Source organism: Ochotona curzoniae, unplaced genomic scaffold (assembly GCF_017591425.1).
Source record: "Ochotona curzoniae isolate NIBS_2020 unplaced genomic scaffold, NIBS_Ocur_1.0 contig_2117, whole genome shotgun sequence".
In the NCBI taxonomy this organism is placed as follows: domain Eukaryota; kingdom Metazoa; phylum Chordata; class Mammalia; order Lagomorpha; family Ochotonidae; genus Ochotona; species Ochotona curzoniae.
The window spans coordinates 28,979-43,740 of record NW_024465328.1 but is presented as its reverse complement, the minus strand read 5'-3'; the positions used below and the strand labels follow the sequence as shown (position 1 = coordinate 43,740).

General features: G+C 42.9%; 1 protein-coding gene across 1 annotated transcript; it reads left to right on the top strand.

Moving 5' to 3' along the window:
- Positions 1-336: 336 nt before the first annotated feature.
- Positions 337-5,057, top strand: LOC121150495 (protein FAM170A-like). Its single transcript, XM_040971428.1, has 4 exons — positions 337-406; positions 2,067-2,198; positions 3,254-3,394; positions 4,450-5,057. The coding sequence occupies exons 1-4, from the start codon at positions 337-339 to the stop codon at positions 5,055-5,057; spliced, it is 951 nt and encodes a 316-aa protein (XP_040827362.1).
- Positions 5,058-14,762: the final 9,705 nt, after the last annotated feature.

The following is a 14,762-nucleotide window of genomic DNA, read 5'->3' as shown; positions in this document are numbered from 1 at the left end:
TTCACAATAGAGTTACATTTGGACAAATCAAGTCAACATAGGCAATCCCCTGTGGCAGTCCTCTATCCCTTTAAATACTGGCTGAGCCCCCTGGGCTGAGTGATGTCACCAGGACATCCTAGAATTCCGAGGTCTTCGTTGTGATTTGAATCATAACAGTCCTGCTGCCGTACTGCGTACCAGGCAGGACAGTGCTTGGGAGCCGCGAGCGTCTCCTGTGATTTGGTGTCCTCGGATTTTCATATTCAGTCTTTTCTTGATACCATCAACTACCTGACAGTAGAGTTACAGGTAGAAAGCTTAGCCTTTTTGAGTAACTCTTTAAAGAGTTGAACCATGGAGCAGAGAGAGAAAAGGAAACATCTGGAGCGTGAGTACAGTCCTCCAGCTGTAAAGAAATCAAGAGGTACGTGGAGAAGATCCTTGGGAATGTGGTAACCAAGAATGCCCTCCGCCAGGGGGAAGAGTAGGTCCCTACTAGTAGTGGAGAAGATAGTTAAGGCAGGTGACTGGGACAGTGAAGTGAGGAAACAGGGAGTGAGGAGGAGCTGTCTATTCGTGGCTCTTTCTGAGGGCCCAGCTCGCTTTCAGGTGTCCCAGGTACAAGGTCTATGTTGTTTACACAAAGTTCAGCCTGGCCCGAGTTTGGCCATTGGCAGCCAATTGGGGAGTGAACTGATGGATTAACGATCATCTTTTTCTTTGTAACTCTGATTTCAAGATCAATATTTTTCAGATGGTTATGGATAAGTACAAGCATGTAAAACGTATTCCTTACTAAGGCGTAAGAAAGATGTTCAAGTATGAACATAAACTCATAAAGAATTGTTTCTTTACTAAGGGATAAAAACAAATTATTTCCTTTAGTCTGTGCAAATGTAAATTGGATCTTTTAGGTTAATGTAAGACATAAAATAGGATGGGGCCAGGACGCTGGCTCAGTGGATAAATCCTCACCATGTAAACATTATGATCCCTTATTGGTGCTGGTTTGTCTCCCGGCTGTTCCACCTCCCATTTTGGCTTCCTTTTTGTGGCCTGGGACTGTAGTGGAGGATAACCCAAAGACTTGGGACCCATATAGGAGACCTGGAAAAAGCTCCTGGGTTCAGATCAGCTCAGTCTTGGCTGTTGTGGCCACTTGGGGAATGTAACAGTACTTGGAAGATCTTTTTGTCTCTCCTCTCTGTGGATCTGTCTTTCCAATAAGGGTGAATAAATCTTAAATAAAAGAGGAAACAAACATACATAGTCCCATTTAGACACACTGATTACATGGGAAGTGGGGTTTGACTAGGGAAATATAGGCAATTGGCAGTTATGGTTACCATGGAACCTAACCAAAAACAAACAACTCATTAGACAGGGCAACTGCTCAGTGTTGGGACCTGCAGACTGAAGCCAACTGCAACATTCAAAACTCTAATTCATATAACATAGGAGTATTTGATATTTTCAACAAAATTTTGAGTTTTCCATATTCTGATGCTCACTTTGAGAGGGTCTCAAGAGTGAATGACTTTATTTCAACTTCACTAAGATTAGCGCATATTAAAAGATGTCATTGAGTATAAACAATGAGACATGTAGAGCAAGGGTCATAACTTAGATGCTGTACACACAACTATACATGCATAAGATGCATGAGTAAGAGGGACAGAAGTGTGATATTGAATATATTTGTTTACATGCTGTCTACCCATTGTGATTATTTGACTCTCAAAAATGCCATTAGAAATTAGGCAATGATAATTTATACATGAATGATCTATTTCTTTTCTCTATATGAATTTAGGGTTTATGTGCAGGTCAAGTGGGCACATTTCCTCCATATGATACTTTATAAGCCATCAGAGCTGAGTCACACCAACATCCCAAAATGGGAGAAATGCTTCTGTAATAGGAGTGCTAAGGTTTTCAACAGTATATAGACTTTATTTTCTGAACTTATAGGCATGCCTGTTCTCAACATTTAGCATGTGATATTCAGAATATGTATAAGTTAAAGAAATGAAAGAAATACATTGTTCATCGAATGACTGTTATTCCATTCTCATCAATCACAGATTTACAGAAGAGGGAGTCACCACCTGGGAGCGCTTTGGATGACAAGATCCTGGTCCAAGAGGAAGAAGATCCATCTAGCAAGTTGCAGTGCTACACCCGTGACTCCAGTGTGTGCACGCCTTATGATGTTGGTAAGGAGGCAGGATGCTCAAGGTCAGACAAATCAGGGAAACGGGAGGGGGAGCAGATCTGTAGCCACTAAGTTGATCAACATTTCTCAGAGAAACTCAATGACAGCAATATATGTACAAGGTGCAGTTTCCAAGATGAACTGTAGTACTGTCAAGAGGGGTTATCTACATTTTTTAAGATTAAAGTGACAAGAAAAATGTAGAACCATTAGTGGAGTAAATCTGTTCAGCAAAAATACATTCAGAGGAATGAAGACCAGGAACCAACTCTGTGCTAAGAGCTTAGTAGGTAAGAGATTGAATACTAAAACACCTCTACAAATAAGTGCACTTGTATTGACAATAGTAGATTAAATAAAAAGCAATGTGTGCACTTGGTCATCAAGTTCAAGTGAACTACATAGCCCAACCATGATTGGCTTCACTTTCCCTCAAATATGTGCAACTGCTTCCCAAAGAAAGGCTAATATTGATGTCTTGAGGGAAGGACAAATAAGGGCCATTCCTTAGGAATAGGACACAGCCCCTCAGTACAGAGTCACCACATTTGATGTGATCATAACCTCCCCAGCAAACTGAACACCTGCCCACATGTTCTACTGCTTCTCCCCAGCAACCCAATTTCTCCTCCTGTTAATTTGCTCTTTCAAATTAAGTAGGAGTAATTCGTACAAAGCGTGTACTCCATGGCTTTCCCATACACCATTTCTCCCAAGGAAAAGGAAGCTCATCATGGATATCAGACTTTATTAACTGACTTCATCTTCTGTTTGGGCAAGCTTCCCACTTTTCAATATTCTGTCAACATCCTCAGCAATGTCACATCAGAGATACTCAATCCTATGGATGTCTACCACATACACAATTTTAACAACTTCTCTATCGGTAGCAATTTGCAATATGGTTCAGCTAAGTGTGAGAGCAAGTCCCATGATGGGTGGTGGACAGGGAGGAGACAGTAATGCCTGAAGCAAAACAGCCACTTAGTATGCTCCTTTTAGAATAGACACAGTTAAGCCATGACACAATGTGTTTTCTTGTAATTTCCTTCTCAGACTTCCAGCTGCTTCAACAAGATGTGCCTGAGCCATGTGAGGTCGTGGAGATTGAAACCTGCAGCCAGGCACCAGGAGACAGTGATTCCAGCTCCAAATCAGTCTCCTCTTCAAGCACATCCAGAAATTCTAATGAAGAAGGTAAGGCAGATGCAAATGGAATGTCTGAACAAACATAGGCTATTCAGTTAATATCCAGGACACCCCCTAATTACCTCACACTTACTTCAGTTACACAAAAGAACTTCAGGAAAGAGTAAGACTGAAGCCTTGGGGTGGGACAAACAGACAATGTGTTCCCAAGAAAGAGCACAGTCCTTCAGCACAGCATTGTCCCAAGTGAGCCCTGGGAGAGCTGGCTGCATTGGCTGAGAGTGCCAACAGGTGTATGGAAACTTGGCTGGAATTTCCCCATGCAGACTGGCACACACTCATGTTCAGAGATCTCTACAGGCCCCATCAGCTCAGACCAAGATGACTATTTCTCCTTTCCTTTAGCTGTTCTTTTCACTACACTTCTCATGCCCTGCGACTCTTATTCTTTCTGTTGTCTCATTACATGGGTACATCTTATATCATCCCCCTTGCAAACAGATTTTCAGGCCTAACCTGTTACTGACTAATCCCTTGAATACCTTTCACACACTCACAGGACACCTATCTTAACTAGCCCTGGGACTAGACAAAACTAAAGAAAACGCTTGCAATTTGAGAGAATTAAGTTTCTGAGGTAGCCTTTCTCTTATGTCGCCACATTCACAATATCTGCAGGCTTTCAGAGCTGCATGATTTGAGAGTCATGTGTACTTCCTATGACACTCTGTCTACTCTCTCAGACAGCAGCAAAGCTAGCAACCATGCCTGTTCTTGCTCAGCTGTGCTGCACATTAAACAGTGAACACACACACACACACACACTACCATTTACTAACACTAGAAAAATATACTGAGTGTGTACAAGATCACAGAATCATCTCTGGCAGATATACCATGCCCTTATTGTCACATACAAGCCTTACCAATTCCATTTCATACAGAACATATCATTTGAAGACACCTATAAGTGTAGAATCACATTTGTGCACGCACCCATCACACACATCCCATGCACAGGGATACTCAAGAGTGCCCCAGAAACACTACATCTTTATGCAAACTTAATCACGTTTTCTAATGGCTGAAACTTTCCTTCTTAGAAATGCATCAAAGCCAGAAGGAAGATCTCGGTGTTAGACCCTCTGACAAGCCTTTACCCCAGGATGTGGGACAGAAGAGCTCCACTACCTGGAATGATATGTGCTTTCATGTGCACTTAGCCAATGAGCCCTGCTCAGATGAATTACACATGAGAAAGGAGCGGGCCATGAAAATCTATTACATGTCTGTCAAAAGGCAGAGAGAGGCCAACACTGTATATAACACACAGGAAGGCTTGTTGCCTCCCAAGAAGAGGGCAAGAGTGCAAGAACTGAGCTGCATTGGCAAAGTCCCTTCGGAGGCCAGCTCTTCTTCTGTGATTACAGAAGATATGATCATCGACAATGAGGCCAGCTGTGACACCACAGATGAAGACGATTTTGAGTCTGAGGGCCCAGCAGAGCTTCTAGCCCTGGAGGAGAAGCCCAGAATAAAGACCCCTGAGTGGCTCTTGTGGCCAGAGCATGGCTTTCAATGCATGGCCTGCTGCCGAGTGTTCCCCAGCCTGGACATCCTGGAGGAACATGTAAAGAATGGAGTCAAGGAGGGCTTCAGTTGCCGCATTTTTCATCTGGCTTTTGCCTGGATGAAATCCAAAAAAGAATAAAGAAGGCGGCAAAGAAAAGGAGAACACAGAAAAACCAGGCAGAGTACACCTATGTATGCAAGGCAGAAATGGTTTTACATGAGGAAAACATCAAGCAAATAAGCAAAGTGCTTTCAGCCTGTGAGAAAGAGGACAGGCAGTAGCCTCACTGTGCTGACACAGCTGCATCCACTCCAAGCAGCTGGAAGACCTGCTTTTCATTGCACAAACCCACCAGCTAGTGACCCACAGGACCATGGAACCCTGGCAGACGCAATCTGCAATTCTCTACAGAGAGAAAGAAAAGTAGGCAGACCCTAACATCAACACATTATGCCCTCCCAACAGTAACAAACACCCTGATGTTACCACCAGCCCAGGTGAGAGGAAACTCACACTCGGGAAATACAGACCGCTGTCATCTGCAATTAAAACAGGTGAGAATTCAAAGGTAGGAAAGCATCCCCAAACACTCAGCAGTCGTGGTTTGAGACAAGTGGGATCAGTAGGATATCTGCTTGGTTGACAACACTAGGGCCAGTGTCCTGTCCAGGTCCTGCCAGGGAGTTGCAGCAAAGGCTATTTTAGCAGCTCAGCAAAACAGAGCAGCCTGCACTCTCTTTCTTAAATGATGCAATATTTGGAGTAGCCACACCTGCTTTAGCAACAGTCCTTGGCTCAATTCTGTGAAGAGCAAGACAGACGAGAGGGCTCTGACCCTGAGGAAGCGTGCATGTGTGCACCAAGGATGGGGCAACCCCTTTCCTGAAGGTAAGGCCTCAGGCTCTGTTCTCAGATGTTCATGCCCAGGAGAAGCTGAATATGAAACTACGACCCCTTCAAGACCCAACACAAGTAGGATCTTTGTTTCTTGGAGAAACTTTCCATGACATAAGCTAAGATTGAGGGATGAAGCTTCTTTCCTCAGGGTGGCAGGGGTCCCAGGACAGAGAGGCAGAGGGGCTCTTTGCCAGGCAGCTTTGCTAATGATTTTCACCCTGGGGGTGGGGGCACATGTATTCATCCTCACAATGCTTATAGATACTTTCTGTTACAGAATGAAGTATTCTGTCATGAAACAGCAGCGAAGACACTTGGAATGCAAACACCACTGCAAAGAGTTTGCAAAACCAGCTTTGTACTGCAACAAATGTGTATTGGGTTAGCTGGTTGTCAAACAAGGAGCTTTTGATCCATATTCTGAATGCTGTTGATAGAATGGGGAAAAAGAGTCTTGAATTCCTTGATCATGCTGGGGATTCTGAAAGAGACTAAGTCCTAGTCATGTCAATATCTTAGACTGCCTTCCTCAGAGAACTGATAGTCTTCTTTGTTTTGATTTTCTTGTAGTGCCACAGGTTCACTGGCCTGCATCAAAGGTGACTGTTACTACCTAAGACAGCCTTCTTCACACCCTGACAGCATCATGTGAGGGCTGCTCTCCAGAAAGAAGCAAAAGATCCTTTGTTGCAAATCCCCAACTCATTGGTGAAACTGTGGTGCCAACAGGAAGGAGAATATCCAGGCATTAGAAGCCCCTAGGTACTCTGAAAATACATCCTCCTGAGGTATCTGCCTGCCAACCCCTCAGGAGGCCACAGCACAATTGATAACATCTTAGAGACTGTCTTGTGGAGACACACCAGGACACATAGGACATAGATGAAAATCATGGGAAGTGAACTTTACATTTCAGAATCCTGGTAACAGCTCAGCAGGAATTTGGGATGGAGATCGCTCACCTCACTGAACATTTAGGATATTCTTGTTTATCTTCCCATTGAGCCCTCTACCTTAGGACCATTTCATTTCATGTGCGCTTGAACACCTGGTGCAAAAGCTCATGCCCCAGAACAGACACTGCTCTCTGTCCTCACCTTCACTACCTCTCCTTCTGCCCTCACCCACAGGCACACCACTATGTGCTTGATGCAGAAAGCAAAATCATCTAGGACCTGAAGGATGCAAACTGTAGCATCCAATCACCGAGTTCCATTTACTCTTTGAGTGTTCTTCAGCAACAATTTGATACATGTTTCTGCATCCTTTTTAGCACAGACCTTATCTCACATTCCTCCTAATATTCTTATCTGTACATTATCTGGCCAAGGACCAAGATTTATTATCAGAAGAGGGAAATCAGATGCTATATGGATGAAACCAAAAGCAACTGGCACCTAGTCCTTGGCTCTTCTGAGCAATGCACGCACAGGGGAACAAGTGCTGCTTCTGCACTCGCAATGGAAGGATGGAACACATCATCAACCACTCAAGACACTCAAATCTATGGCTCTCTCTCCTTTCTTTAAACTGTTCTTTTAACTACACTTCTCATGCCCTGTGCCTCTTTCTCTTTCTGTTGTCTCATTACATGTGTACATCTTATATCATCTCCCTTGCAAACAGACTTTCAGGCCTAACCTGTTACTGACTAATCCCTTGAATACCTTTCACACACTCACAGGACACCTATCTTAACTAGCCCTGGGTCTAGACAAAACTAAAGAAAACACTTGCAATTTGAGAGAATTAAGTTTCTGAGGTAGCCTTTCTCTTATGTCGCCACATTCACAATATCTGCAGGCTTTCAGAGCTGCATGACTTGAGAGTCATGTGTACTTCCTATGACACTCTGTCTACTCTCTCAGACAGCAGCAAAGCTTGGAACCATGCTTGTTCTCACTGAGCTGTGCTGCACATTAAACAATAGACACACACACACACACACACAACACTACCTTTTACTAACATGAAAAATATACTGAGTTTGTACAAGATCACAGAATCATCTCTGGCAGATATACCATGCCCCTATTGTCACATACAAGCCCTACCAATTCCATTTCATACAGGACATATCATTGGAAAACGCAAGTGAAGCAGCACATTTGTGAATAGCAGAAGAGGGAAATCAGATGCTATACGGGTGGAACCAAAAGCAACTAAAAACTACTCCTTGGCTCTCCTGAGCAACGCACACGTAGGTGAACAGGTGCTGCTTCTGCAGTCACAGTGGATGGAACTCAAATCTAAGTCCAAGCATGTGTCCCTCCAACCATGTTTCCATTTCAAGCTCAGACACCTAGGATTGTAAAAGCTAAATATTTTTTTGGAATATCTCATTGCATGTTTCATTTGTTCACTAGTTCTTATTTCACTCTGTGTTCACACGCAAAAAGTGTCACTTCTCACCTGCGCAAAGCTATAGAATGGACTAGAAATGGGAATAACTCAGCTTTCAAATGATGGTTTAGCTTTTACCCTTTTAAAATTAGTAAAGCTTGAGACTGGCAGTTGGGCATCTGTGGGGATACATACATTTGGTTATCTTGAATTGATTGACCATGTGTTCCTTCCTTCCTTCCTCATATTTGTGTGTATGAGAAGAGTAAATGAACCCGTGTGTGAGAGCTCATCAGGGATGAGAGGTGGACTGCTCTTGCTTTTGCTTTTGTCTGCCTACTGGCTTTCCCCTCTTCTTTCATACAAATACCTCCACTGCAGCTCTGTGCATGGGCAAGTGAGCAGTCCAAAGAGTGAGGTCTGTTCTCCACTTGGCTACTGGGACTGACCTAGAGGTAAACATCTGTCTGTGTCAGACCAATCCAAGCTGTATAGTGACATTCAGAAAAAGAAAAATACTACATCTATAAAAGCCAAAAAACACAGAACAAGCAGTCCTGACTGAGGCTGTGGGCTTTTGCTTTGGGTTACCTTTAGTCTCTGAGTTTCATGGTTCTCTGCTGCTGAACTTGAGTCAACCCTCTTTTCTCATTTGCCCGGATATGATAACTGCTGCTGCATTTTGCTAAGCATCCTACTAAACATCTATGTTGGACCAATCTGTACTACATCTTTTAAGACACAGATGAGAGAGAGATTTTGCTGGTTTTTCCTAAGTCATCATCTGCCACTTGAGTTGAGTTTCAACAATTCTCTGCCCTTGCAGTTTCTCCGATTACTCTTTTTTTTAAATATCTCATTGTTTTGTTAGTTGAATTTACTTCACTTTCAGTAAACTGTCATGTTGTGTCTGTTATCCTGAGTCCTTTACTGTTGTTGCTTATGCACATTAGCTTTAACATGGTAATTTCTTTCATTTCAATCACTGAAAGCCTATATTCTACAAAGTACAGCAAAGCGAATTCCTTAGATATTATGTTAAAGCAGTTGGGTTTTCTTGAGCTTAGAGGACACGGTATGGCCTTACCTGAGTAAGGATTTAAGAGTGAAGATATTTCAACATCTAAATAAAAAGATGTGGTTTCAATACAGTAGAGCTGGGGTTAAACTGCTTTAAGAAGAGCCAGATCTCTTAATGTGAAAGCTGATACTATAAAGTATGATATGTAAATAATACAATGATAAATGTTTGAGGCAGTTTTTGTGAGTGCAATAACACAAAGAATAGCACACAATGCGGTCCCTGATATCCATAGCTATTCAGCACAGTTTCTTAAAAATTTTACTTGTGTTTCACATGCTGTGTCCGTCATCTAATGACTTCTGCATTACAGAGGATGAGATTAGCATTCAGAACAGTGAAACATCTTAAATGCAAAATCCAGTGTGGTTCTACTCTGTCACACTCTAGACATTCATGACACTTTTACCTCAATGTGACACATACATCACACCTAGACATATTTTAAATCCAAGTTGGGCTCTGCTGAATAGTAACAACACCTGTGTTGATGGGCTACTGTGTGACATTTCAGTACATGTACACAGCATGCACTGATAGATCAAATAGGAGTAAATGGAAATTTTCCCTTTGACAAGAGTTTCTGGTTCAAGGCTTAGAGCCAAAGAATTTCTGCTCAAAAATTTTATAGAGGTTATTGTGAACTAAAATGTTTCCACTGTGCTATATAACACTAGGAACTAATCTTTTAATCTGATTCTGATTTGATATTTATAATCCAAAATTCCTCTACATCTTCCATCCCTCCCAGCCTCTACAAAATCACAATTCTCTATTCATCTTGAGGCTTTCATTATTTTATTTGATATGTATTTATTTTTAAATGTTACATAGGTGAATGGATTGCAGACACATACAAGCCTCTGGGCAGGATGGGAAGCGATGTGGAGGTAGAACATGGATGAGACAGAAGACCCTGCCTTGGATCCTGCCCAGGAAAATGGCTCAGTAGCTAAAATTCTCACCTTACTAGTACCAGGATCCCCAATGGGCACTGATTTCTGTCCTGGCTTCTCCCCTTCCCATTCAGCTCTTTCCTTGTGGCCTAGTTAAACTTGGGACCTCCTCACTCACATGGGATTCCCAGAACAAGCTCTGGGCTCCTGGCTTCAGATCAGCTCTGCTCCAACTTTTGCAGCCACTTTGGGAGTGATTCAGTGGATAGAAGATTTATGTCCCTGTCCCTTCTTCTCTCTTTCCCTCTGCCTTTCCCATAAAAATAAACATAAATCTGGGCCAGGCACAGTGGCCTAGCAGCTAAAATCCTTGGCTTGAATGCACCAGGATCCCATATGGGCACCGATTCTACTCCTGGCAGCTCCACTTCCCATCCGACTTCTGCTTGTGGCCTGGGAAAGCAGTTGAGGATGGCCCAAAGCCTTGGGACCCTGCACCCAATGGGAGACCTGGAGGAGGTTCCTGGCTCCTGGCACAAATTGGCGCAGCACTGGCCTTTGCGGTCACTTGGGGAGTAATTAATCTGACCCCAGCAAGTGCCACAGCTTAGCAGGAATGTCCCCAAAGATCCCCTATCAGAACTACTCTCAGTCCAATTGTTGCACATTCTGATTGGTGCTGTAGCCCAGCTCGGCTGGGCCCAATCTCAACCCCATCATTCATTGGTAGGTGCAGTCGTCAAGCAGCAATCCCAAATAACCTAACCAGCCCAAGAATGGCTCTCCCGAGCAGCGTCACGTGCTGCAACCAAGCCTGGCCTGGTCTGCCCCAAGCCCCAGCTCTTGCACTTATAGGCAGGTGCTTTGGCCTGACCCAGGGTGGCCTTCTGAATTTCTCCTTCTGGTCCACTTCATCTCAGCTCCCTTGATTAACAATGGGTTTTGCAGCTGGGTTCATGAAAGTCCAGAGTTGCCCATTCCTGCTTGCTCTAGTCCCTGAGCCTCTAGCAATGCATGCCTTTCTTCCATATGTGCTCATGGTGGTAACTTGGTGTTTGAGTGGCCCTGGCTGGCATGCACTCATGGTGGCATTGAAAGCAATCTGTTCTTTTTCCACAGCTCCTTGAAAAAATAACAGAAATATACATAGACAACTGTTCTGGACAGAAGTATAGTTAATGCAGAGTTGGTAACAACCAGGCCCAGAATGACCACCAGCTTTTGGCTGCTTTTCTCCCAGCAGTGTAATGCTTGTCTAGCTACAAGGCAGCCTACAGTTGGAACATACTGAGTTCTGAGGGAAGAGATGTAGTTTTAAGTTTGTTGATCTTTCTATATCTTTGTATGTGCTGCTGAAGCGAGCACAATCTTTCTATATCTGGACTGTTTCACTTAACATGATGTTGATCAGTTTCTCATGCTGCTACATGTTAAAGGATTTCATATATTATCATCACCAAATATGCCATTATGTGTTGTGATCAGGTTTTCATTTTGTATTCAATTTATTTTTAATTGAAAATGTATGTGAAAGGCAGAACATCCAAGAGCATGAGGAAGAGGCGGGGAGAAGGCAGGGAGGTAGAGAGGCAGAGAGGGAGCAAGTGAGAGGAGGAAGACTTTTTCATCTGTGGATTCACTCCCCAAGTGACTGCAACAGACAGGCAGGAGCAGGTGGAACTCAGGGGCTAGAAACCCCACCCAGTTCTCCTACAGAGGTCACAGGGACTCAGGCGCTTCACCGATCAAATGCTAACTTCCCCCAAGTACATCAACAAGAAACTGCATTGTGAATAAAACAGCCAGTTCTTGAATCACTGCAGCTGGAGATATTATTGGTAGTTTATTTTTAAATTTATTTTAAAGAAAGAGGCACTAGGAGTATAAGAGAGAAAAGCTATCTTCCACCCACTGGCTCACTCCTCATTTAGCTGTAAGGGCCAAGACTGGGACAGGTTGCACCCAGGAGGCAGGAGCTTGCTCCCACATGGGTGCAGGAACCCAGGAAATTACCCATATCACTCCCCGGTACACCAGCAGGGAGCTGGATCAGAAGTGGAGTTGCAAGGAGTAGAAATAATGTAAATATGGGGTGCTAGTGTTGCAGTTGGCAGCTTCATGTGCAGTACCACAACACTGGCCCCAACTGGCACTTCACTTTGATCTGCAACAACACCTGCCTTGCACTATTAGGAACAATAGGTGTTTTCACATCTTGGTTTGTGTGAACAGTGCTGTAATAAGTATGACAGAGCAAATATCTTCTTGCTACAATATGTCATGTATTTTGGCTGGGAATGGAGTAGGGTAATTGCTGGATCATATACCCATTCCATTCCCAGTGTTTGATGGGATTTCCATACTGCTTCCCACAGTAACTGCACCAGTGCACATTCCCGCCTACAGTGTGTGAGAGTTCTCTCTCCACATTGCCACCAGCATTTGTTTTTGCTGACAGCTATTTTGATTTTAGTATGTATTCAGTTGTAGTGTCTTCTTTTTCTTTTTCTTTTTCTTTTTTAACATTTATTATCATTGGAAAGGCAGATATATAGAGAGGAGGAGAGACAGAGAGGAGTATCTTTGAAGTGGGCTGCCAGAACAAGAATAGGAACCTAAATGCGATCCTGGTGCATTAGAAATGGGAACTTTAGGTACTAAACAACAGTGTCTGGCCTTGAATCAAAAATTCTACTAGTGGGCCCGGCGGCATGGCCAAGAGGCTAAAGTCCTCGCCTTGAACGCCACGGGATCCCATATGGGCACCGGTTCTAATCCTGGCAGCTCCACTTCCCATCCAGCTCCCTGCTTGTTGCCTGGGAAAGCAGTCGAGGATGGCCCAAAGCCTTGGGACCTTGCACCCATGTGGGATACCCAGAAGAAGTTCCTGCATCCTGGCTTCAGATTGGCATAGCATCGGCTGTTGCGCTCACTTGGGGAGTGAATCTTGGACAGAAGATCTTCCTCTCTCTCTCTTCTCCTCTCTGTATATCTGACTTCCCAGTAAATAAATAAATCTTTTAAAAAATTCTACTAGTAAAAATAGAAAATAGGAACATCAGACTTCAGTAAATCACATAGGCAAAGAATAAAAACATCGCCTTTTATTGTGTGCCTAATTCACTGAAACAGCTCACATGCAGTAGTTTACGCTTTCCAGAGTCTTCTAGAATGACACATGGTCTAAGAGAATGGGGTAGATATTAATCATCTTCCATGGGCCAGACAGTGTGATGGCTGCCTGAGGTTGCTTTAGTCAGTTTTTTTTTCATTCCATATCCCAGGAAATCTCAGCTATCTTAATTTTTCCAATTCTGAAATCAAGATTTTCAGCCAAGACTTTGTGTGACTGTAACCCACACAAGCATCTAATTGTTTTCATGATATCTTCATTTGGCTGTCTCAGATCTGACCTCAAAGCTACTTGTTAATAATGAATTCTTGGGCCCAGTGCAATAGTGTAGAGGATCAAGTCCTCGCCTTGCAAGTTCTGGGATCCCATTTGGTCACATGGCCCAAGTGGCCCTGCTTCCCATCCAGCTCCCTGCTTGTGGCCTGGGAAAGCAGTCGAGGATGGCCTAAGACATTGGGACCCTTCAACCGCTTAGGAGACCTGGAGGAGCTCCTGGCTTTGGATTGCAGTCACCTGGGGAGTGAATCATCATAGGGGTGATTTTCTTCTCTGTCTCTCTTTCTCTCTGTGTATCCACCTATCCAAATAAATAAATAAATAAATAACTTTCTAAAACCAAAAGAGAAATTAAACTTTAAAAAAATAATGAATTGTTTATCTCTACATATTGCAGTTGCTTCTCTTTCAATATTTTCTGCCTTAGGAAAAGGCTTAGGCAACTCTCCACTAACCCAAGTAAACACCTGGGAGGATTGTTTTGTCATATTTTTTTCCCTCTCTATCACCAACTCAATTCTTATTCTATTACCTTATAACCTCTAAAACATCACACTTTCATCCATTCATTTAGTCATCCTCTGGCATATTTCATTTGCTTTTAAACCAGAAGTTGGCCTTAATTCCATGTGATATAATTAGCTGAGCTGTGGGAACCATTACACTATGTATGAGTATATTAAAACACAAAGAGTATACTTCAAGTGTTCACAGTTTTCAATCTGTCAATCATACCCTGTTATGTTGGAATAAAATGTTAAATTTGTTTCTCAAAATATCTGCAATGTATGACCATTAATTTTGCCTTTGGGAGGCATGGGAAATGAAGTTTAAAGTGTGGAAGGTTCTCAACTTGGTTACTATCTTCACTTATCGAATCCTATTTTCCCCACCTAAGATCACCAGGAATGGAGAGCTAGAAATGTAACTCTTCAGAATGTTTGTGTCACCCTTGCTCAGGGGCTATACTGATCATTTCTGCTCCGTTCCTGCTTAGGATACTTACCTGGGCTGCCAAATTGGGCACTCTTTTTAATTTTTTTTTTTAATTTTCAAATAGTTATGGATGGCTTCTTTTGTAAAATATAGTGATTATCAAATGCTAATCTAATAAAATAGAAAGGGACATGCATGCAAAATAAGAGCTCCAGTACTTAATGATTAGATTTAATAAACATAGAATTGCTTCGCATTTTATTGTAAAAGTTTCTAAGTGT

Bases quoted from the DNA above. Each gene is read 5' to 3' on its own strand.
- LOC121150495 (XM_040971428.1), top strand. From the start codon at position 337: ATGGAGCAGAGAGAGAAAAGGAAACATCTGGAGCGTGAGTACAGTCCT. The intron at 407-2,066 runs GTACGTGGAGAA...CATCAATCACAG, and splicing joins AGCTGTAAAGAAATCAAGAG to ATTTACAGAAGAGGGAGTCA. The intron at 2,199-3,253 runs GTAAGGAGGCAG...TTTCCTTCTCAG, and splicing joins GTGCACGCCTTATGATGTTG to ACTTCCAGCTGCTTCAACAA.